At 44.1% G+C, this 25,560-nt stretch overlaps 1 protein-coding gene and 1 non-coding gene across 7 annotated transcripts in view; both read left to right on the top strand.

Moving 5' to 3' along the window:
• The first annotated feature begins 212 nt into the window (after nt 1-212).
• TRNAS-AGA lies at nt 213-294 on the top strand. The gene has a single exon. It is a non-coding gene; the product is annotated as a tRNA-Ser (tRNA).
• A 41-nt stretch (nt 295-335) lies between these two features.
• Nucleotides 336-25,560, top strand: part of HS1BP3 (HCLS1 binding protein 3) — a 70,039-nt gene continuing 44,814 nt past the window's right edge. For 2 of the 6 annotated variants that reach the window (XM_034766587.1, XM_034766586.1), the window contains exons 1-4: nt 337-518; nt 8,437-8,602; nt 20,517-20,724; nt 22,454-22,658. In XM_034766587.1, coding sequence (XP_034622478.1) covers nt 478-518; nt 8,437-8,602; nt 20,517-20,724; nt 22,454-22,658 — 620 coding nt within the window. In that variant the 5' untranslated portion in view covers nt 337-477. Of the gene's footprint in view, nt 519-8,436; nt 8,603-19,554; nt 19,578-20,312; nt 20,389-20,516; nt 20,725-22,453; nt 22,659-25,560 lie in introns of those variants that run through there. The other 4 variants (XM_034766583.1, XM_034766582.1, XM_034766585.1 and 1 more) reach the window with 4 other exon arrangements.

Genomic DNA, 25,560 nt, shown 5'->3' with positions numbered 1-25,560 from the left:
AGTTAGTGGATTCTTTTATTAAAGGTAATGACACTGGGTGGCACTATTACTAAGATTTGTAAAGGCATGCCGAGGGAACTAGTTAAAGTACAAAGAGAACAGATGAGCTGCCTCGTTCAGCTTGTGACATAAGAATACCTCCAATATACCAAAAACGAACACAAGACAGAGGAATTTGTAGAGCAATCCTTTGAAACCAACCAAAAGAAGTTGTAGTCGTGGCCGAGTGGTTAAGGCGATGGACTAGAAATCCATTGGGGTCTCCCCGCGCAGGTTCGAATCCTGCCGACTACGGGTTTCTTTTGGTTCCTTTTCCCCCTTGTAATTTAAGCAAACGCCCCTATGGGGCAGAGCAGCCGGAAAACAGGCCGGGGGAGCCGGGCCAGCCCAGCACGGAGTCCCTGCGCCGCAGCTGGCTCTTAGCAAGGGAGCGATCTCGGGACTCCGGGCCGGGGCTGCGCTGTGCGGGGCGGCAGGATGCAGCAGGGCGCGGCGCCGGCCGTGCTGGTCACCAGCAGGTGAGGCGGCTCGCGGGGCGGGGAACCTCCCCCGGGCCCGCAGCGGCTCAGGGCAGCTGCCGCTTCCTTTGCCGGGGCGCCTCGCTCCTGCGGCCGCAGCCCGCGCTGGCAGACGGGACTGGGGGCTACGGCCTGCGCCTTCCCTCCGCGGGATCTGCCCCGGCAGCCTGGCTCCGACCTGCCGGGGATTTGCGGGCACTGCCGGGGGCTGCGGCGCCCTCATGGTGGAGCCTCGGCCGGGCGCCCCGCCAGAGCGCTGCCTGTAGCCGGCCGCGGCAGAGCCTGGTGCAGCCTCGGTGCCGCCGCGCTGGGGCCTCCGCCGGGCCTGGCTGCCCTGCGCCCCCGAGCTTCTGGGCTTTCCGGGGAGCCGCGGGCGCTCTGCCTTGCGGGGAGCAGGGGGTGGGTTAGGCAGCACTAGTAGGAATCGGCGGTGATCCCTTTCCACAGCCGCGAAGGGGGCACAGTGGAGGTGGGAGATGATCTGAAGGAGCTCTGACCGCCTAGCAGTTCTGAATTACCTTCCTTCCTCCCTCCCTCCCTCTGAAAATGTACCAGGCCAGCTCCCTGCGCTCGAGGCTTTCTCTGTCCCAGAGAGCGTAGCCATTGTAAAACCACGCCTGGGAGGTTGTTAGTCCCTTTACTGGTATCCAAAGTTATGGGATTTAGCAATAACTCGTGAACATCAAAGCTTTCCGCGCTGACACTTGGGTTTTGGGCTCTGCAAGTGGGAAACACAGAACGATGGCAACAATCCACCTTTTTCTGTGCAGCAGACTCCCTTTACATAACATTAGCCTGCCTCTGAATAGCTGTACAGCCAGGCGAAATTTTCTGCAAAAGCCTGTTATGATGCTGGATGGCAGTGCCGGCACTGCCTTCTTAATCAGTGTAAATTAATCCATTTTAATGTCATCCTGCTAGAAATTCTGGATGTGAGATTACAAGTGAAAAATGTGTGGTTTCTCTTAAAGTGTTGGAGGTTCGCTGCAGCTATAGAGTAGTGTATAAATTCATCAACATTATTTATTTATAATCATGGAGCTGGGAAGGGCACAGGCCGCTTTATGATCGTCTTTGTGGCTGTAGGTAATGCACCTAAAACAATTTTACAAATGTGTGATTAGACAAACAATATTCTGAAAGTAAACACTGCTCACTCTTCAGTAAGAGCCTAATCCTGCCAGGTGCTGAGGGCATTCGGCTGCTCCTCAGTCAAGAGGATAATAATAATAATGAATAATATAAACCTCATTTCTTTTTATAGGAAAAGTTTAGAATTTGTAGAACGCAGCAAAAATTGCTGAGTTCCTAAAATTGTGGGATTGGCATGTTTGTTTGCATGCTTGTTGGAGAATGAGTATGTTTCAAGGTATGAGTATGTACGAGGTACAGTAGAAATACCATCTTTTTGTTCTGTGTGTGGACAGCACCTCCCACAGTGTGATCCTGACCCATGAGCAGGTATCCTTGTTGCAACCGTACAAATAATAAATAAATAATCTTGTAAATTATGTATAGGAAAAAATCTGCATCTGCTTTTGATAGTACCCATTATCAGATGTGCATAGACCAGCCTTCATCTTTATTTCTGTTTATATTCTACTGTAAGCTTGGTGATATTTAACTAGGCAGCGTGCCTAGCGGCTTGAGCACTGGTCTGGGGGGAGACCAAAGTTGTGTCAGGTTGTAGAACGTTATATGTGATTATATCATATCCTGCAAAGTCTGGGCAGGATGAAGTGGACGATATATTGGCGCGTATAGACCCCTGACAAGTCTGTGTGGGGTACCAAGGTCTGGTGGCGGGCAACTGCATCCCTTGTCCCATAACAAATGATACCCCTGTTTACTACTATGAGTAGTCCTACTGATATCAATGGAATGACTCATGGTAAAGTTTAAGCATTTCTCTAATGTTGCAGGGTCGGGGCCTTGGATTGTAAACTCTTCTGGCAGGGATTGTCTCTTACTCAGTGAAATTATAGAAGGCCGAGCATGGTGGGGCCTCTGGGTGCTACCAAAATTAAATTAATAACAATACTGATAGATCCAAAATGTCCTAGGGACATTCATTTTGAAACTTAGGCAATTCAAAAACTCTAAAGTCGCTTCAGATAATGCATCTTCCTGAATTTCCCTGCCAGTTCTTGTGGTTTTAGGATCACAATTTTCTAATTAAAAATAGATAAATAAATAAATAAAATTCTCTCTCCTGTTTCTGTGGGAGAGGTTTGCCCAAATAACAGGGAAACTGCACATGGGAAACAATGACGATGAAACTGACCATATGCAAAGTGCTGTCAAAGGCACAAAGTTAACAAACTGCAAACAAAAATATCATTTCCCTCTCTAAACTCTTTCAGTTATAGTAATCTTAGCTGTTATTTCTAACAATATGAAAAAAGCCCAAAAATCAGTGTGATTTTTTTTTTTTGGGTGGATAGCCCTTTAAGAACTCTGATTCAGTAACCCTTGTAATTAAACTAGTGTTTTGAACCCAATACATTTGAAGTCAGTTGTTATCCTAATATACAAGAGTGTTGACAAGCTGCTAGATTTCATCTAGACAAAAGAGTTGTTCCATGTACTGAGGAAGCTGGAATAATAGTGGATGGTTTGTCAGTTCATTTTCTTTTTCTTATTGTTGGGGGTGGGGAGAGGGAGAACAGATTGCTTTATGAATCTGCAATATAGAGATGTGTCTAAGGATTTGTTACCGAAAGCAGAACTTAGTCAAAACTACCAGCCTGCTGAACTGTTGACTAACTCTTACAGCTGCAATCTGAGTGAGTAAGCATTTGGGGAGTGTTGTCTCTAACATAAATCTATATTTAAAACAAAACAAATTTTACTGTCAGATGTCCCTTACTCAGCATTGTTGGCTGCCACTGCTGGAGAAGACACTCCAAATAACAGCCATAATTTATATGTGAGAGAAGCAATCTTTTATGCAAACATCTAAGCAGTATGGGCAAAATTCTGTTTTCTTACATCAAGACAACCCTGGTAAAGTCAATGCACCAGTGTAACTGAGAACAGAATTTGGCTTGATTTTAAGATGAGTCTCTGCCAGTGTTCAGAGAAAGAAAAGGGAATTGGGACAAGACAGAATACCACATAAAGCATATCACGTTAGTTACCTAGGGTGAAATCCTGGCCTCAGTGAAGTCAGTGGGGCTAGGATCAGGTTCCTTTTCAACACGATCTGCAAAGAAGGGTGGGTGAGAAATTGGGCTAGTGTGCTTGTTTGTTTTTTTATGATTTATAAAGAAACCTCAGTCTTTTTGTTTAAAAAAAATAATTCAACTTGATTTTTACATTAGAAATTATGTCTTGTCTTCTCGGGTAAACTCATCAGTATCTAAAGAACTAGTTCTATTATGATATCACATAAAAGCACACAGGGAAACCTGACATGTTGAGAGGGGGAGGGATTTATGGTTAGATTATTTAAAACTATTTCCTTTTTGTTTTTTTTAAGCACATTTAAAACTCTAATACCTAATGAACACTTGGAAGAAAGGTGGTCCTTGTTGAAGATTCCACAGCCTGCCTGTAACAATTGAGGCGTGAAAACATATAATAAACACCTCTGAGCCCCCATTCCCCCAAGCTGCAGCTGGGAGCAGGGCCGGGGCCGGAGCTGTGGCTGGGGCCAGAGCTTGGGTCAGAGCAGGGCTGAGTGTTGCTCCCTCCCTGGCCTTTGTGGAGGCTGGCCCCGGGCCCCCCCCCCCCCCCCGAATGTTTCTCTGTGCCCTGCTAGGGAGGCACATGCTCCACAGTTTAGGGACCACTGCACTACAGTGATTTAAGGATTCTCCCATTGGCATAGTGAATCCACCTCCCCGAGAGGTGGCAGCTAGGGCAACAGAAGAATTCTTCCATCGACCCAGCACTGTCTACGCTAGGGGTTAGGTTAGGTTGGCTTAAGTGTGTCGCTGGGCTGTGTGGATTTTTCACACTCCTGAGCAACGTAGCTGAGTTGACTTAACTTTTGAGTGTTACCTGGCCTTAGAATTATTGCATGTTGACCTACATGTAGGTACAGCCTTTCTGGGACTGTCCAAACAGCCGGAACACAGCACCCTGGTGTATACCCTGGAATTTGTAATGTTAAGGAAAATACTGTACTGTACGATTTAGTGTACTACTTTTTTCCCCAAACCTCCCTCCATTAATCCTTAACCATACTCCACAACAAAACAATAAAGAAGGATCTTGAGAGCACTATCATATTCACATTAGAGAAAGGAAGTTCATTGGCTAAGGCATTTATCTAGGACTCAGGACATCCAAATTCAATTCCTTTCTCTGCCACAGACTTCGTGTGTGACCTGGGCAAGTCACTTAGTCTCTCTGTGCCTCCCTAAGGATAAAATGGGGAGAATACCGGGTTTTGGGAGGGTATAGACTGAGAGGCACGCAGATACTACATTAATGGGGCCATATAAGTACCTAAAGTAAATAACTGTCTGCTACTTAATCTGTCTAAAATATCTTACACTTGCCTTTCATCCTAATGGATAGGAGATCAAAGTACAAATTGGTATTGACCTACCACTGAAAGGTAGACACATCTGAGGTAGCAACTGTTTAACTAAGCACGGCAACAATGTACAATGATTAGAACAGGAAGATGAATGATAGTCTTATTGGAAAGTGAATTGGAACATCTTTTATGTCAGGTGCATGCCTGGTATCCTCACTGCTCCTATTTGCATTTGAAACGGTGCCGTGGTAACTCAAGAGAGTCACTGTGGTTCTATCTGGAAGATGAGTTTCTTTTACTTGGGAATAAACAACTTATATTAATAATATCTAGCATCAGCCCAGCTAAAGTTTGAATCAATTTCTGATTAGCTGGTAGTTCTCAATGCTCTTCTTCATCTCAGCTGCCTAGTTCACTTCATGAGGTACAGCACAATTCCAGTGATCTGAAGAAACCTCTGAAGCACTTAAATCAATCAGTGTAATAAGAGGGAGGGAGACACTTGGAAAGAAGCAAAAAGAACTATGAAATATGACCTGTTTCCAAACACGTGACCATACTGGATAGTAATACTTAAAACAGAGGCCAAGTTTGCAAGTCCCAGATGCAGCTGTTGTTTTAAAACCTACCAAGCAATGTGTAATCCAGTTCTTCTGCAGGCCCAAGCTCTATCAAAACACTAACTTGTCAGTAGGTCTGGCTTTATGATTTGTGGACCCCATGTAAAGACAGGACCCCAAGCTGTCAGAAAGGGAATGGGCTGGCTGATGAACTGCAGAGTTGAGGCTTTGTCTTCATTGTGTGTGTCTGGTCTACACTAGAAAATTAGATCAACTCACTGTGAAGAATCCACATACCCACATCCAAGCCAACCTAACCCTTGGTGTAGACAGTGCTAGGCTGACGAAGAATTTTTCTATTGACCTAGTTACTGCCTTTCGGAGAGGTGGATTAAATACAGTGAGGGGAAAATCCCCCCCATTACTGAAGTGGGTGTATACACTGACGCGCTACCGTGGTGCAGCTGCACAGTTTAAAGTGTAGACAGAGCCTGTGTGTGTGTTTTACAGTGAGATAACTATTGTGCAATAGTTACGTCACTGAAAAATCGTAGAAGAGACAAGGCACTGTAGTTTTACTGCCAGGTAGCTAGGTGAGGTCAGCACTGTACTCACCACCCGTGGTTGACCTTGCCTAGTTGCCATGGTAAAACTACAGTGCTTTGCCTCCACTAGGACTTTACAGTAGGATAGCTGATGCACTTTAGTTATCCCATGGTAATAACACACCTTTCTTTATCAGTAAAGACAAAACCTGCTAGGCATTCACAAGTATAAAATTAGAGAATTAAAGTTAGCTCAAGTTTGGTTAAAGGAATATGTGTTATAAAGAGAGGCCGTGAAAGTAATGAGTTAAAAGGCAAGAAGGAATGAAGTAGGGAGGATGTCTGGTTCAAAGAATCACTAATGAAAACGGGAAATTTCTAAAAAGAAGGGCTCTGACTGATAGGGGTGACTGCAGAGGCTTTAAATAAGACAAAGAGAATTTGTTGTAAAAAGAGCCAACGTGGGCTTTCTCACTCCACATACCAGCGGTATCTCAAAGGGTACGTCCAGATTACCCGCCGATATGGCGGGTAGCGATCGATTTATCGGGGATTGATATATCGCGTCTCATTAAGATGCGATATATCGATCCCCGAACGCGCTCCCCGTTGACTCCGGGACTCCACCGGAGCGAGTGGCGGTAGCGGAGTCGATGGGGGAGCCGCGGCCGTCGATCCCGCGCCGTGAGGAGCCAAGGTAAATCGATCTAAGATACTTCGACTTCAGCTACGCTATTCACGTAACTGAAGTTGCGTATCTTAGATCGATTTTCCCCCACCCACCCCTCAGTGTAGACAGGCCCCAATGTTTGGGCTGATGTGAACGCAGGTGCAAAGGAAAAACTGTTGGTCAGCAAGAACAAGGGGAAGAGATAGGGAGGAAAGAGCTTAGGGAGAAACGCTGTTGTAAATCTTACCTGGATTAAGATTGGAAATAAAAGTGAACGGTCTCAAATTGGTTTTTAGCTGAAGTCAGTAATTGGCAATACATCACCTGTTTGTTAATGGGTATAAAAAGCAGACTCTTAAATGGTTCATTACTAATACCTGCTTGACCATGTTGGAGCCAACCAATATGGGTCTAAGCACCACTGGGCTTAGCCCTTTTGTAAGTCTCTTGATCAAATTCTTATAAATGTTTTGCTACTGTTTGGATGCAGTAAATTGCATATTATTTCTTGCTTATTATTTGGGCTTTTTAGGCATGTTTAGAGCAATTGTATAAATACCATTCAGCCTTTGGATTTAATAAAGGAATTTATGGTTAAATTAGTGTCATGATAATATCCTGCATAAATAATAAATAATTCCAACAGTAGTCAATGGAAGTTATGTGTATACCAGAGAGGAGGATCAGGCCTGGAGGTCCACTCCCGTAATTCACTGTGGCAACAAACAACCTTTGCAGGAATAATAATTTTGGTTGCTTTGGCCCCCATGGTATTTGTAAAGAAAAAGTGTTCTAAGATATCTGAGGGTTCGAAGCCGGCATTGACACTTCAGCCAATGAGGCTGAGGCTGATGGTCCTTTCTCCATCTCGTCTGTGGGTGGAGCATGCAGAAGGTGAGCAAATGGCAGGTAGTTCATTTGTGCACATTTAGGCGATGTGGCCGTGAATATCGGTAGACCTGCTTGAATGCTATGAAAAGTGGTTTTGCTTTGGTTAATTGCTGTTCCTTGCAAAGGGTGCATACATTTTAAATAAGAAACAGAGTAATACAAGGTACAATAGAAGGAATTTCTCAGCAGAATAGAGGATGATTAACCTTTTTACAGATAATCTCAAATAGTATGAAGTGAACATTTAAATGTAATATATATTTAAATGGGATTTAGGTGCTTCTGAAATGGGAGTTAGGTGCTGATCTGCATCTTTAGGCACCTAAATACCTTTGAAAATATGACCCTTAGGCTAAAATCCTGTGGAGGTTCACAACATATTGGAGAAGTTTTGTTTGGCTGCAGGAAATTTAAAGTTTGCAATTAAAAATGAATGCAAAATACTTTTCAGTCTTGATGCTGAAGTGTAGAGGTTTTGCAGTATATCTTGTTAAGCTGAGTGTAATCGGTGCTACTCTAAATACTTATACATTACATAAGCAACATTGGTTATTTCTTTCATAGCATAGTTGGTGGTGTCATATTTTCACTAAATAGCAATGGTTTAAGGACCAAATTTAATTCCAGCTCCAAAGCCTATTAAAATTGGAGTCTTTTCATTGAATTTAGGGGACCTTTGATCAAGTGTGCTTTGAGGCAATCAATAAAGGTGTTCCTGTCAGTGCTGTCTATATTTGAACTCACTTTTTGTTTTCGTTCATAGGCAAGTTCAGAATGCTCACACAGGGATAGACTTGTCAGTGCCAGAGTACCAGGAAATCCATGGGAAGATGATGTCCGGCCATGTGGAATATCACATTGTAGCTGTTACCCGACTGGCTGCATTCAAATCAGCAAAGCACAAACCTGAAGATGTAGTTCAGTTTATGGTAAGTAGTTAATCATTGCTGTGTTTGATAAAGAAATCTTTTTTTTTTTTTTCCCCCTCTATCAGCGTTGATTATTTTTATACTGTTGTAATATTACATGTTTGATCATATTCATAATCTTCAATATGACAGGGCAGTCTGGGCTGTTACAGAAATAACAGTACTTTGCATCTATAATTGTGCTTTTCAGCCAAACATTTCAAAGCACTTTACAAAAGTAGATGAATATTATCTCCATATAAGACATGGAGCACAGAGATTTTCTACCCTATCTTCAACATCTTCTGAGGCTACCTATGCTCCCCAAGCTGTTCTTGCCAGGGCCCAGCAGGTGCTTGGGGCGGCCACACCGGAGAGGGGCGGCACGTCCGGCTCTTCGGCAGCAATTCGGCAGTGGGTCCCTCACTCCCGCTCGGAGCGAAGGACCTCCCGCCGAAGTGCCGCAGATCGCGATCGCGGCCTTTTTTTTTTTTTTTTTTGCGAGGGACGTGGGGGCTGCTTGGGGCAGCAAAAACCTTGGAGCCGGCCCTGGTTCTTGCTAAGTAATAATGTGAGTTCTTGAATTTAATATGTACTCTACAGTGAGATTGGTCTAATACCCTGTTTATTGTTAGTCATCCTGGCATTTCACCCTTCCTGGGGAAGTCATAAAGTAAAGCTAATTTATAGGACTGGAATTTTATCCCATCAAATATTTTTTGCTCAGTTGTCTCCTGTCTTGTTGGAAAATAGATTGAGCATGTGGAAGTAATTTTAAATCCTGAGTTTGTAGAGTGGTAGGGTATATGCTTCACGTTGGTTTATTGTTGTTATTGCATTACCATAGCACCTTGGACTTAGTCGTAGACAAGGACTCCATTGTGCTAGATACTGTACAAACACAGAACAAAAAGATGGTCCCTGCCCCACGGAGCTGACAATCTAAGTATAGGACAGGCAGAGGAGTAAAATGAGACATTATTGGTCAGCATGATAGGCAGCCTAACCATTGTTAAGTTTTTTTTGTAGACATCATGGCAAAGAAGAGCTTTGAGAAGGTTTTGAAGGAGGATAATGAGGTGGCTTTGTGCCTGTCTGTGGGGAGCGCCTCCCAAACATGAGGGGCAGCATAGGAGGAAGCATGAAGGTGCTAATTTGAAAATGTAACGAGAGGGCAGTGGAGACTGGATCATGGGCCTATCAGAGTCAGGAGTCGACCTTTTGACAGTGAATGAGAGCTGATAGGTAGGGTGGGGATAAGCTGTAAAGGGCCTTGAAAGTGAAAGCTTATGTTTGATGTGACAGAGAAGGGAATTATTTTGGGGAAGTTTGGCCTGCATTATATAGGAGATCAGACTAGATGATCACAGTGGTCCTTTCTGGTCATGGAATCTATGAACCTGTAATTCAGGGAGATGGTGACACGAACAAAATGATGGGATTGGAAAATGATCTTTGCAGCAGCATTCTGAATCAGGGCTTTGGAGCTCCGGTTCCGCCCTGCTCCAGGCAAAAACCTGCAGCTCCACTGCTCTGGAGTTGCTCTGCTCCAAAGCCCTGTTCTGAATAGACATGAGCGGGGCAAGATTGCATTTGTCGAGGCCAGAAAGGAGTAATCAAGACATGAGATGATAAAAGCCTAGATGAGAGTTTTAGCTGTGTGGATGGATAGGAAAGACTGCATTTTTTTGGTGTTAGCTGATGTATTCAACAAAGGGAGTATTATCTGTAGTTAGTCAATTGAACTTATTGTTTCTGGTCATCAAGTCCTTCAAGGTTTTAGAAGTAATAGAGCTCATCCTCACACACTGAGTTTTTATTCATAGGTTGGAAGAGGAAAACAAGCTTTCCTGATTTTTCAACTCCCAATTGGTTTCCTAACTATGAATGAACAAGTCATTGAACTGAACTAGTTGAATAAACTGAAATGAAGAAAATAGTTTTTCTACACCTGAAAAAGAGGCTACTGCAGCCAAAAGCTGGTTTAACACTTCATAAGAATGTAAGAACAGCCATAGTGGGTCAGACCAATGGTCCATCTAGCCCAGTATCCTGTCTTGTGACAGTGGCCAATACCAGATGCTTCAGAGGGAATGAACAGAACAGACAATCATCAAGATAGCCATTCCCTGTCGTCCACTCCCAGCTTCTGGCAATCAGAGGCTAGGGATACCCAGAGCATCTCTGACCATTTTGGCTAATAGCTATTGATAGACCTATCCTCCATGAACTTATCTAATTCTTTGTTGAACCTCATTATAGTTTTGGCCTTCACAACATGCCCTGGCAAAGCGCTCCACAGGTTGACTATGCAATGTGTGAGGAAGTACTTCCTTTTGTTAATTTTAAACCTGCTGCCTATTAATTTCATTGGGTGACCCCAGGTTCTTGGGTTATGTGAAGTTATAAATAACACTTATTCACTTTCTCCACACCATTCATGATTTTATAGACTGCTATCATATCCTATCTTAGTCATTTCTTTTCCAAGCTGAAAAGTCCCAGTCTTTTAAATCTCCCCTCATAGGGAAGTTGTTCCATACCCGTAATCATTTTTGTTGCCCTTCTCTGTACCTTTTCCAATTCTAATGTATCTTTTTCTCCATCCTAATCTAGAGAGAGGTCCAAGTCGAAGATGACCCCCAAGTTATGGGCCTGACTGGCAGGCAGGATGGTAGTGATATTATTACTGCTTGAGAAAAGAGATAGCAGGCAGGGCTTTTGTGAGGCAGGGGAGATTAAGAACTCCATTTTAGCCTTGTTGAAATTGAACTGACTGCTAGGCATTCACAAGAAGATGTCAGAGAGATCGGCCAAGAAAGAGAGAGGTCTGGAGTAGAAAGGCAGATCTGTGAATTGTCAGCATAAAGATGGTAGCTGAATGTGTGTTTGCAGATGAGAGTGCCCAGAGATAAGGTGTAGGTGGAGAAGAGAAGGGGACCAAAGACGGAGTCCTGTGGAGCCCGCACAGAAAGTTGGCAGGTGGATGAGGAGGATCATCCAAAGGACATGCAGAAGGAGCAATTAGAGAGGATGGAGATGACAGAGTCAAGGGAGGACAGAATTTCAAGAAGTGGAACATGGTCTGTGGTGTCAAAGGTGGCTGACAGGTCAAGGAGTATGAGTATGGAATATTCGTTCTGAACTTTGGCTAGCAGGAGGTCATTAGAGACTTTGGAGACAGCGGTTTCAGCAGAGTGAAAAGGGTGGAAGCCAGATCCGAGAGGGTCTAGGGTGAAATTGGAGAAGCGGAATTACAGACAGCAATTATAAGCAGTGTGTTCAATGAGCTTAGAGATGAAAGAGAGAAGGCAGATGGGGCAGCAGCAGGAGAGGCAAGTGGAGTCAAAGATAAGTTTTTTGTTGTTTTTTTAAATGAGAGAGACTAAAGCATGCTTGTGTTCTGGGGGGAAAGGGCTAGAGAAGAGCGAGCAGTTAAGGAGAAGAGTAAGGGAGAGTGGGTGCAAGGGAAATCTGGGAATGGGATAGGATCACTCTGACAAGTGGAGGGGGTTACAGGAGGAGAGCAGATGAGAAAATTCTGCATCTGACCAGAGGGAAGGCGAAGAGAGTTGTAGGAGGGGATGGGGGAAAAGGAGGAGAGCCAAAGGGCAGGGGAAGGTCACATTGTATATTGTCAGTTTTCTCTTGGCAGCAAATGTTGAGATCCTGTGAGAGGTAGAAGTAGAGGCTGGAGGAGGGAAGGGTTTGAGAAGTGAGTCAAAGGCGTGAACAGCAGCTGGGATTGCAGGTGTGATATTCAGTTGAGTTGGAGAAGTAGAGTTGCTTAGCTCGGAAGATGGCAGAACTGAAAGAGATGAATGAATTAGTCATGGAGGAAGTCAGCTGGTTTCAGGATTTCTGCCAGAGACGCTCTGCAGTGCGAGAGCAGGAGGAGAGGAAACAGATGTCGGGTTGGCAGGGAAAACCTTGTGTAACACTGACAGACCCTGGTCGTCAGCGGGCGGGATCGAACCTGGGATCTCTGGAGCTAAATGCGTGAGCCTCTACTTCTATGATGAGATAACTGGCTCTGTGGATATGGGGAAAGCAGTGGACGTGACATATCTTGATTTTAGCAAAGCTTTTGATACGGTCTCCCACAGTATTCTTGCCAGCAAGTTAAAAAAGTATGGATTGGATGAATGGACTATTAGGTAGATAGAAAGCTGGCTAGACTGTCGAGCTCAACAGGTAGTGATCAACGGCTCGATGTCTAGTTGGCAGCCAGTATCAAGTGGAGCACCCCAGGAGTTGGTCCTGGGGCCGGTTTTGTTCAACATCTTTATTAATGAGCTGGATGATGGGATGGATTGCACCCTCAGCAAGTTCACAGATGACACTAGGCTGAGGGGAGAGGTAGATACGCTGGAGGGTAGGGATAGGGTTCAGAGTGGCCTAGAGAAATTGGAGGATTGGGTCAAAAGAAATCTGATGAGGTTCAACAAGGACAAGTGCAGAGTCCTGCACTTAAGAAGGAAGAATCCCATACACTGTTACAGGCTGGGGACCAACTGGTTAAGCAGCAGTTCTGCAGAAAAGGACCTGGGGATTACAGTGGATGAGAAGCTGGATATGACTCAGGAGTGTGCCCTTGTTGCCAAGAAGGCTAACGGCATATTGGGCTGCATTAGTAGGAGCATTGCCAGCAGATTGAGGGAAGTGATTATTCCCCTCTATTCGGCACTGGTGAGGTCACATCTGGAGTATTGCGTCCATCTTTGGGCTCCCCACTACAGAAAGGATGTGGACAAATTGGAAAATCCAGCGGAGGACAACGAAATTGATCAGGAGGTTGGGGCACATGACTTACGAGGAGAGGCTGAGGGAACTGGGCTTGTTTAATCTGCAGAAGAGAAGAGTGAGGGGGATTTAATAGCAGCCTTCAACTACCTGAAGGGAGGTTCCAAAGAGGATGGAGCTCGGCTGTTCTCAGTGGTGGCAGATGACAGATCAAGGAGCAATGGTCTCAAGTTGCAGTGGGGGAGGTTTAGGTTGGTTATTAGGAAATACTATTTCACTAGGAGGGTGGTGAAGCACTGGAATGGGTTACCTACGGTGGTGGTGCAAACTCCATCCTTTGAGGTTTTTAAGGCCTGGCTTGACAAAGCCCTGGCTGGGATGATTTAGTTGGGGATTGGTCCTGCTTTGAGCAGGGGGTTGGACTACATGACCTCCTGAGGTCTCTTCCAATCCTAATCTTCTATGATTCTATGATTCTACTGCATGAGCTAAAAGACATATAGCTGTTAGCTAAGTCTGTAGAGCAGACTCATTAATCTCTCTCTCTAAGTGGTCTTGGTGCCAGTAGAGGGGACAGAACACCACACCCAGGAGGTGTGTAGGTTACACTTGCAATGGGAGAGAGAGGCAAAAGACTCAAGGATGGAGGAGAGTGAAGCATGGAGAGAATCAATAACAATATCAGTGGAAGAGATTAGGGAGGGAGGGCTGAGAGCAAATGAGAAGTCATCAACACTGATAGATTGGAAGGCACAGAAAGGCTGAGTGGCAGGGCGTGAGGGAAGGGGCTGATGGGAGATGTTGAAAGAGATTAGGTGATGGTCAGAGAGGTGGACCTTAGCAAAAGAGGGCAGAGACTGGTAAAGACTAAGTTGAGTGAAGAGCCCTTTTTGTGAGTGAGAGAGCTGAACAAGAACTACAGGTCAAATTAAGAGGTGTGGGCGAGGAAACATATAGCTAGGGGGTTGGATGGGTCATCAGCATGGGGTTGAAGTCACCAAGGATGAGTGTGGGAGATTGTGAGGAAAGGGAGAGAGAGAGAGAGAGAGGGAGAGCAAGGAATCAAAATCAGAAAAGAAGGCTGATGGGGAGGAGTTGGGCGATGGTAGATGACAGTGACATGGAGGGGGGAGGAGCAATGAGAAAGGGGAAGAGGGAAGGTTTGGAAGCAGCAGGAACAGGAGAGGAGAAGCCCTACAGCCCCACCATCATCTGATGTAAGGTGGGGACTGTGAGAGAAGAAGAGGCCTCTATAAGAGAGTGCAGCTGCAGTGTCAGATGGAGGGATGCAGGTCTCTGTGAGAACCAGGAGCTGGAGGGAGGGAGATATGAAGAGATTGTGGATGGTTGTGTTTTTTTAGTGATGGACTGGGCAAAGGGGTGGAGGTGACGGCGGCATGTGTAACAGAGATGTCAGTTTTCCGTCATATACTTGGGAGAGCATATTGAATTAAGTTTAAGTATCTTTGGGGTCCATTGTAGTAAATGAATGGCTTATGTATTATTGTGGGTCAGGATTGTATGTAACCTCTCAAATGGAGAGATGTGACAATGTGAAACCTGGGGTTCTATGTGGAACGATGTGCCAGACAAGAATGGACTTTTGGAACAAAAACGAAGTGGTTTTCCTGGGGAATATCTAGGGGGAGGTGAATGCAAAGTCCCCACCTCCGTTTATGCAAAACCCCAGCCTTTTGAAGCTACGTCCTGGGGAGGGGGCTATTATCTTCTGATCACAGCTCAATGAGGGCAAGATCAAAGGCCCAAGCTATATAAATGAAAGACTGCACTATTCATGGTAGTTCTGGTTCTGAATCTGAGACAGTTATGAACTTATCACCCAGTTGTGGGTTTTGAAGGAATGATATCTACCAGAGCCCGAGGCAGGAGTTGGGGTGACCTCTGATAAGCTTTTTAGCACGTGTGTAGGCTCTTTTATTGTTTTAATATGTTTTCTCTGTAATGCTTTCACTTTAACAATAAATGTACTTGCTTAGAAAGAACTCTAATTGCAGGCAGCACACTGCGTTGAAGAGAAAGCAAAGCGCAGACACTGGCCTGTTTAGGCAGTCTGGCTTGCTGGGAATATCACATTGTAGGCAGGGAACTGCACAACCTTGTAAAACCCCTGGTTGGGAGGGAGAGATATGTGGGTCTCTGCTCAAGACAGGAGCAGTCAGCCTAGAGTGGGTCCTTCAAAGGACCACAGAGGGATTGGTGCAGATGCCCTGAACTGTGACAGTGGGGTAACAGCTTTTTATTGACTTGTTCTACAAGATATACTGTGTGCGTATAATCAAAACTACTTTAACAAGGAAGACCTATTTCACTTACAAATGTGAAATACTCTAGCCCTACCATTTCTTTGATTTCAATAATATAACTTTACCTATTAACCTGCAGTTTGCATGTGTGTGTGTTTGCATAGCATTCGGTATCAGTACATTTAAAATGCAATGTTCATATTGAGTATCAGCACGAGCAGTTCGCTTCCAAGCTGAGTCTTCAAATCAGAGTCTTTGTGAATCTGAAGTTATTTAAACACTTCCGTTTGTAAAGCACTGCAGAGTGTAGTGTGGGCTGTGGATAAGCGTTAACCTTGGGGTCACACTTGCTAAACTAAAGGAAAACTCGGCTGTGTTTCCTTTTAAAGTTCGGAATGTTCTCGGTATATAGAAACAATGGAGTTGCTTTATTTTTAAAACTGAATCATAGCAGCCATTGAGAAGGTAAAGCTTAATTATTGCACACAAACTGCCATTTTCTGGGGCAGAGACACACCGCCTTCTCTTGTCGCAAATGCGTTTCTACTGCTCACACCTTGTCTTTCCAGAAGTCCTCCACCGCCCACTCTCCTTTTAGAACGCACCCAGCCATTGATGTTTTGTTTTATGTATCAGCCGAATACTCAGTGTAATTACTTATTAGTTCACAATTGAATTTGCTGATGAAGTTTATTAAATGCTAAAATAGCCCTGCCCTTACTGTCTTGTTGTCTTACATACAAAATGCAGCTTTATTATGTATGCACCACACACACTAATAGTTCTCTGTCTCTCTGTATGTATGTATATTTTATCTGTGCATGCATGCAAATTTTGGCCTAAAATCTCCTTGTGACTTGGTATTCCATCTGTGAATGTGGGATAACATTTCCCCACTTTAGAGGGATGTTGTGAAGATAGGTTCATCATTTGTGGAGCACTCAAATTCTAGGAGATAAATGCAGCTGAAAAGCCCATGGGGTAATAAAACAATTCCACACTCAGTGCAGCAGTTGGTGGGTGTGCAGTAAATAAGACGTGGGGCCACATGTTGCTGAAAAGAAATATTGAGCCTCATCCTATTTGCACTTAATGAGGCAGGGTGGAAAATATAGCATGTGATCATGTAACTGTATCATAATACTGAGGCACAAGATTGCAGGGACAACCTTAATTACATCTTAACTTCTTATCTTTTGAGTGCTTGACTTTGCAACCTGGGATTGGAATCTCTGTAAAAAGAGATTATCATAGAATATCAGGGTTGGAAGGACCTCAGGAGGTCATCTAGTCCAACCCCCTGATCAAAGCAGGACCAATTCCCAACTAAATCATCCCAGCCAGGGCTTTGTCAAGCCTGACCTTAAAAACCTCTAAGGAAGGAGATTCCACCACCTCCCTAGGTAACCCATTCCAGTGCTTCAACACCCTCATAGTGAAAAAGTTTTTCCTAATATCCAACCTAAGCCTCCCCCACTGCAACTTGAGACCATTACTCCTTGTTCTGTCATCTGGTACCACTGAGAACAGTCTAGATCCATCCTCTTTGGAACCCTCTTTCAGTTAGTTGAAGACTGCTATCAAATCCCCCCCTCATTCTTCTCTTCTGCAGACTAAATAATCCCAGATCCCTCAGCCTCTCCTCATAAGTCATGTGCTCCAGCACCCTAATCATTTTTGTTGCCCTCCGCTGGACTCTTTCCAATTTTTCCACATTCTTCTTGTAGTGTGGGGCTCAAAACTGGACACAGTACTCCAGATGTGGCCTCACTAATGGCAAATAGAGGGGAATGATCACATCCCTCGATCTGCTGGCAATGCCCCTACTTATACAGCCCAAAATGCCGTTAGCCAAAGCCTGCAATTGTTTCAATTCAAAGGCCACAATGCCAGGCCTCCATTTTCCTGTAGTATGAAGAAGTGCTTTTTAAAAATGGAAAACACAGTTCAAACGTGCATACTGTAAAATACTATAAAATGAAGAGTAGTACTCAGAAAGCTGTTGGGCAGTGATTTAAGCATACACCATGTCTTCTGCACACTGAAATCCTTGTGAACAAAAAGCACAAGAGCATGAGTTTGGGACAAAGGCTTTGTTGTGGGGTGTGCCTGTCCTATAGTGCCCTCTGCTGACCTAATGAGGCCCTGCAGGCACTCCCTGCTCCGGGGCCCCTTAACAACTCCACACAGCCCAAAGGGGGATGCAAGACAAAATTCCCCTGATTGGGGTACTACTTTATTAAAGCCAAATAACCTTGAAATAAGGTCTCTCCCTGTGGGATCAGGAGCTGCCCAGCCCTCCTCCTACTTGGGGCTTGTAGTTTCGGTCCTGGGCTCTCTGGCCAGAAGTCTCTCCCTTTGGGCTCAGGGTTGTACAGCCCCCCACCTTGTGGCCTGCGGTCTCTGGGAGTTCCTCTCTCTTTGGAGAGGTGGTTTCTCTGAGAACACTTCACTGAAACTGAGCCCTGAAGGCCTTTTATCAGGCCCAAATGCACTTTATTCAATTAACTGCCTACACGGGCTCTTTAAATTAGCTTCTCACAGTAGCGGGGGGGGCAATGGGCGGTACTTAACTTCACATACATCTTGATAACTTTCACTGGGATTCCTCATGTGTATCATTTGTAGGGTTGGAGTCAAAGTTTCAGTCTTCACCTTGAACTTCCGGGCAGTTTTCTTACTCTTCCAGCTATTTCAGCATGTTTTTATTCCTGATACATTTATTTATGTGTTTCTAGCAATAAAATCCTTCTTCCTAAAGTGCATGCTGTCTTTTCAAAATGAATGTTGTAAATAGGACCCCTGTCATGCAAATACGTTTGTGCTTAGTTTTATTCAGATGAGTAGTCTCTTTGAAGTTGATTAGCCAGAGTCTTAGATGGTGTGAATTCTATTTAAGCCAATTATGCCAGTTTACACCATCTGAGAATCTGGCCAAAGGATACTACTTGCATGAGTAAAGTTAAGCATGTGTATAAGTGTTTACAGAATTGGGGCCTAGAAGAATCATAGGTAATAGGAGAAAATCGTTTGAACCACATATTACAGATTAATAGTATTGATTTTTATTTATTTGCTAGAATAAAAAAAGATATTTAGATATTTAATCCTGAGTCTGGTACATGATAGACTATTCCAGCAGAGGGCACTTAAGCACTGTCTTAAATTATTTTGCATGGTGTAATAACATGCAGACTTTCAAGTAGCAAATTAGTATGCTTGGGATAGAGTATTTAGCACATTCTGTGTGCTGTATTGCACATGCTGGTTGGTTGTTGTGGGAAGCCTACAGGGATTTTCAATGGTTTAATTAGTAATAGTGTATGAGGGTGCACATTTGTTCTAAATTCAATAGTGTAAACACAAATTGAGATTTATGAAAAATGTGCACATTTGGTTTGCATAGGAAGATTAACATTTTCTGGGGTGAAGAGAAAAAAAGTAATATTTAAGGTTTTTTTGTCTCATCCCAATGCTCAGTTTTGAATTTGAGTGTAATATTTTGCGGGGTAGTTCTATGGATTAGTTGCTCTTTCATATTACTTTAATAAATTAACTTGCTACTTATTACAATTAATTCTACATTTGACATATTGTGCACATCATTGAAGAACAATATCTGTTTTTTTGGAGAAGAAATGAGGAATCTCCTGTCTCCACTCTGGCTATGTCTACACTGCAGAGCCTATGCCACAGCCCCCAGTGTAGACGCAACATATGCCAACAGAAGGAGGAGTTCTGCCGGTAAAGTGTAACCCTTCTACCAGTGGCCTTAGGCAGCAACAAGGGCCGGGTCCTTATTTTAGGGGATTCTCTGCAGTTTCTTAATCTTTGGCTCGAACATCCACCAAGTGATCACTACCTATAGCCACTCTAAGGCCTTGGCTACACTTGAACTCTGTCTAATTTATCAACATCCTTCTTGAATTGTGAGCACCAGAACTGGGCACAGTATTCCAGCAGCGGTCACACCAGTGCCAAATATAAAGGTAAAGTAATCTCTCTGCTCCAACTTGTGATTCCTGCTTATGTATTCCAGGATTGCATTGGCTATTTTGTCCATAGCGTTGTTCTGGGAGCTCATATTCAGCTGATGACCCCCAAATCTTTTTTCAGAGTCATTGCTTCCCAGTAGAGGTAGTGACAAGTTCTGAGGTTCTGTGCTGGTTATCAGGTACATTAGCAAATGCGGCAGACATTCAGGCACCAACAGCATAGAGCAGCTACCTACCAAGGTTGGCAAATCTGCCTTAAAGAGAAGTAGCAAACTGGGAATAAGATCAGGGCCGGCTCCAGGGTTTTTGCCGCCCCAAGCGGCGTCAAAAAAAAAAAAAAGAGCCACGATCGTGATCTGCGGCGGCAATTCGGCGGGAGGTCCTTTGCTCCGAGCGGGAGTGAGGGACCGTCCACCAAATTGCCGCCGAACAGCTGGACGTGCCGCCCCTCTCTGGAGTGGCCATCCCAAGCACCTGCTTGGTAAGCTGGTGCCGGGAGCTGGCCCTGAATAAGCTCCCTGCAGCTTTTTCCATTAGAATGCTAGCCTGGAGAGGTTCCTATTTCCTGACCTCTCACAGGGCAAGCAGCAAAGAGTCTATTTGTAGCTGAATGTTAGGGACCTGTGCTTTCAAAGAAGAATATCTCGAGTTCTGATCCTCTATGTATGCAAGTAGCTGATGCCCATGCTGTCTGACTGAATACTGTGCTGGATTTTTATTTCATTACAGTAGGGGATCACGGTAACGCTGTGTGGTGAACTACAAAGATGACAAGCTGACACCAGGCCAGATGGAAAGCTTTTTGGTACTGCATATTTTACACTGAGGCATCCGGGGGAAATGTTTCATGGAGCATAACTCCCTGCACGTTTGCGGTCTGTCCTTCACTCTTGTCTGTTCATAAACGAATCCAACATGTATATTTCATTACAGGTCTCTAAGAAGTACAGTGAGATTGATGAGTTTTACCAAAAGCTGACTGCCCACTACCCACAGGCATCTCTTCCACCATTACCCAGGAAAGCTCTGTTTGTCGGGGAATCTGATATCCGAGAACGAAGAGTGGTGTTCAATGACATTATGAGGCTCATCGCCAAAGATTTGGAACTAGCAACAAGTCCTGAATTACTGGAATTCTTAGGTAACTAAAATAATTATATTGCACATGCACGCATGCATGCGTACACAGGCGCACACACACACACACCTGTTAAAACGATATTAAGTCAAGCACTCAAAAGTTAGGAAATACTAGAATTAAGGTCTTCTGTGTAACCTTAATTCAGCCCCCCTTGTGCATATGCATTATGGTACAATCTTTAATGACATGATCACATGCTATTTTTTCCTTGCCTCATTCATTGCACAGGATGGACCTGCTCTGGAGATGAATGAGGGCTGCATATTGAAGAATCCGAAGAAGTGAGGTTTTTACTCACGAAAGCTTATGCCCAAATAAATCTGTTAGTCTTTAAGGTGCCACCAGACTCTTTGTTGTTTAAGGAGGCTATTGTCTATAGACCTTGCTTTATTTGTTGCTGAAGTTGGAAGATGTGTAATGAAAGAAGCAGGGGACTGCAGGAAGAGAAAGGATGGTCTCATGGTTCAGGCAGTTGAATGCTGCCCTGGAGAATTGGATTTTGCTCCTGCCCCTGCCGCAGGGTTCCTGTGTGATCTGGACAAGCCACTTAAAGCAGTCTTTTCACAAGTGGTCACTAATTGTGTGTTCCTCATTTTCTGGATGCCTGACTTGAGATACTGGGGTCTGATTTGTAGAAATGCAGAGCACTCACAGCTGCAACTGAAGTCAATGGGAGCTGTGCCAGGAACATATAAAATGCTGTATAATGCTCTGAAAAAACGGGCCCTAGGCATCTCAGATTGGGCATCCAATATTAATGAATGCTTTTGACTCTGATCTCTTTGTGCCTCAGTTCCCCATCTGTAAACATAGGATAATACACCCACTTTCCTCGCATAGGTGTTGTGAAAATCAATTAATTAATGTTTGTGAAGCACGTGGATACTACAGTGATAAATGCCATAGGAAAGCCCATGAGGAAATTAATAATTCTGTCTTCATGGTAGGATTTGAACAGTGTGCAATAAATAAGGTCTGGGGCCACGCAATGAACAATGAGGAGAAAAGACAATATTGAATAGCTGCTCACTAAATGAATGAAGCAGAGGGTCCTGTGGACAACTGAACCCGCGCTGTACAATGGTTGGAGATGAGGGCTGTGTATGTCAGCGTCTCTGCGTATCTGTGTGTTTTCATTGGTACATCTTGAAGTAAATTAACTACCGTATTATATATAACAAATTCCCACAGAGTTTTAAAGCTGCATCTGAGTAGCCTATTATGAAAATGCAATAAATAAAATAATTAATAAATAAAATCCACCATTCTCCCATGTGCTCCCCAGAGCTGTCTCGTGTACCCCCAGGGGTATGTGTACCACAGTTTGGGAACCTCTGTTCTAGTGGGCACAGTCTCTTCTACCCATTTTAGATTTTTATTTATGTGTGCGAATTGAAGAATTGTACCACATACTTATCTCAACTTCATTTTTCATGCAGTCCAGGATTGTACTTTTAGTTTTCACTCTCTGTTGGGGTTTGACCTGAGAGCAGTCCAGATATGTTAAGTCAGTGTCAAATATTCAGATCTAGAGGTGCATATAATGCCATGTTAGTGGATAGGGGGAACTAACTCTCCAATCCAGATTGCTGGATATAGTTGACAATAGCTGATTATAAAGCTAGGAACACATTCCCCAAGGGAACAAGTGGAAGAAATTGACAAAAAAAGTATGGCTGTGAGTTTAAATTGGCATGCTCAGTTCTTCGTGCATTATTGTTTTTCGCAGGGACAAAATCTACTAGTGTCATTGACTTGAAAGGTAAAAATGTTCCTGAGGAGGAGGAGAAAGATGAAGAAACCGAAGAGTTAGATTTCTTCAAAGAGGAGAGGACATCTGACATAATCCCTCGGTTTGGATTAGTAAAAGATCAAGATGCCAGAAAAGAGGAGGAAGAGGAGGAAGAAGATGTAGATCCTCTTGGCATAATCCGGTATGACTGTCTTCTTCCTCTGTTTATGCCATTTTTACGTAGAGTATACGGGCCAGGTTTCACTTACCCTATTGAAGTTGGAGTTGCAACAGTATAAACCCAGTGTGGAAGCATTTTTATTATGGTGTCCACGTGTGGGCTTTCCCGTTCTTCTTCCTGTCTCCGAAGAGCTCATATGCTCCTAAGCATAAGCGACAGTATCTGGAGACTCTAAATAATTAAATCAAGACCTACTTAGGTAAACAAACCTAGATACCTACTTATCTTGTAATTCTAAGGCAATTATTTTCTTTATTTAAATCTGAAATCCCTCACTAATTCCCAAAACCACTTCTAAATTGCAACAGAAACCCTGCGGCTAAATTGGCTTACCTCTGTCGCCAGGATTGTCAGCAGTGACAACAGCAATATTGTGGATTGTCAGCAGTGCCCAACTTGAGGTAATTTAAAGGATCTTGATATTCAGAAAATGCTAAGCACCCTCCTCTGAAAATCAGGCTCCTTTAAGGTGTGTCAAGTCAGACACCCAAAATCACCAGTTACTTCTGAAAATCTTGGCTTAGGACTTTAATACTGCTCTGACCTGGTTCCTCCCTAGGATGGCGACATGGTATGGACCTTTCCTTTTACTTCTCCCACTTAAATCTGAACATGATTTAACCTAAGGTCATTCCTGAGCCTGGGTCTCCCACGCTGCAGTCGGGCCAAGCAGAAATGTTTAATTCTGGAAGCATGTTTTAGAGTTCATTGCCACTATTAGAACAAGTTGCAATTACTAACTTTCAGACATTGTTATTATTACTTAGTGCATTTCATTCCTTGCTTGTCATTGGAATATTTTAACCTTTACTCATTTAGCAATTGAACAGGTTCTTTGCCAAGTATCCAAATTATTTCTTGTTTTTTTTTTTTTTAAAGATCAATTTTTTTAAATGGTTAAATTAACGTTTACAATGAGACTCTAGGTATAGCAATACTTCCCGCAAAATGATCCCCAGCTGGTGAACTTACAAAAGAAGCTGTCCTTTTTTGGATAGGAAAATGATCTTTTGAGTTAGAAAATGTATTGTTGGATTCCCTACTTACACCAAAGATAAGATGGAAAGAATTCACAGTGCCAAAACAAACAAGAAGTTTGCTTTTCTGTTCTGCGGTGGTTTGACTTGCGTCTAAAAGTCTGAATCTTTGGATCTCTTTAGTGTATTGAGGGATGACCAGATCTGGCACTTAATCCCCATGTAGCTTCCTGTTCAACACTTCCTACCAAAGCAACATTCTTACTGAAATCAATGGAGTTTTGCCCAAGTAAGAGCAAATAAGGCACTTAAAAATATGTACTCCGCTACAGTGGGAATCTCTGCATTGTTGGTGAATTTTTTAAAAAATCAAATGCTTTGAACAGTAAACTCAAGTTTAACAGGTGGCTGTTCTGGCATCCAGCTAATCTGGTTCTTTTTTTTTAAAAAAAAAGTTGTGCACAAAGCACCAATATTAAGGGTGTTATAAAGCCAGAAATTTAAAGTTGAAATGATCAGCCTGAATCTGATCTTATGCTGCTGTTGCACTGGTGTAACTCCACCAGCTTCAGTGGAAGTAACTCCCATTTTACACCAAGGAAATGTAGATCAGAACCAGGCCTCATGTCTTGAGCAGCTCCTTTTGTGCCTGCATTGCTGATCTTGTGCTATATATCTTTATTTATTATTATTATTTATTTGTATTACTGTGGTACTTAGAAGCCCAGGACCCCATTGTGCAAAGCACTGTACAAAAACATAAATAGGTGCTGAACCCTGGCTTCAGGCACTCTGCCATAATTAAATTTCACAGTAACATCTCAAATAAAATGGCCTGGTTTTTACCACTATAAAATATATAAATACCAGCCATTTACTCCCCTCCCCCACAGCAAATAACATCTGTACATGTTGATAGCCTGTAGATACGTTTTACAGTCTCCCACTGTTCTGGGTCTCCTATGAATGAACTATGTAAGGTCCAGAAAGAAAACCCAGTCCCTGAGATGAAGGCAGATCTTCAGCCTTAACTCTGGAGTTTTCTGCCCCTTGTCGGTTGTAATGTTTTATCTGCACGTGTGAATGTAAAGGTCCAATTGGCTCTGGAGCAATTATGATGTAAATGTACAAGTTACTTTTTCAGAGGTGGATTTTGCAAACTTCCTAGATAACACTGGCTTCTTCATATATTAGGGGAAATTATCATAGAACTGGAAGGGACCTCGAGAGGTCATCTAGTCCAGTCCCCTGCACTCAAGGCAGGACTAAGTATTATCTAGACCAGTGGTTCCCAAACTTGTTCCACTGCTTGTGCAGGGAAAGCCCCTGGTGGGCTGGACCGGTTTGTTTACCTGCTGCGTCTGCAGGTTCGGCCAATTGTGGCTCCCAGTGGCCGCGGTTCGCTGCTCCAGGCCAATGGGAGATGGTACAGCCCAGCTCAGGGGTCCCCTGCTCAGTGTGCACTGCGCTGGGTCTGGCCCATCGACTCCGAGTCCGTGCTGCCCCCAAGGCAGTGCTGCTGCTGCCCCCCGCTGGGAGCCCCCCACCGCTGGGATCCAGGGTCCCCCCGGCAGCGCCCCCTCCCCACATGTCGTCCACCCCTCCTCCCCTGGGGACGCCCCGGTGTGCGGGGTCCCAGCGCCCCGGGAGCTCCGGCCGCCCCTTTCCTTCCACGTGTGGCCCAGCCAGGCCTGATGTTCCGCTCCTTGCCGCGGTGTGGGTGTGAACTGGGCGCCACCCACTGAGGCGCTTTTACTGACGGGGCGGCGCTCCGGGTCGTTGGCGGCACCTCGGCGGCGGGACCTTCACTCGCTTCGGGTGTCCTCGGTGGCGCTGAAGCTTCATTGCCGAAATGCCGCTGAAGACCCGCGGAGCGAGTGAAGGTC

The sequence above is a fragment of the Trachemys scripta genome, chromosome 3 (genome assembly GCF_013100865.1).
Source record: "Trachemys scripta elegans isolate TJP31775 chromosome 3, CAS_Tse_1.0, whole genome shotgun sequence".
Classification (NCBI taxonomy): domain Eukaryota; kingdom Metazoa; phylum Chordata; order Testudines; family Emydidae; genus Trachemys; species Trachemys scripta.
Note: the sequence above shows the minus strand (reverse complement) of the source record. Positions and strands in the feature narration are given on the sequence as shown.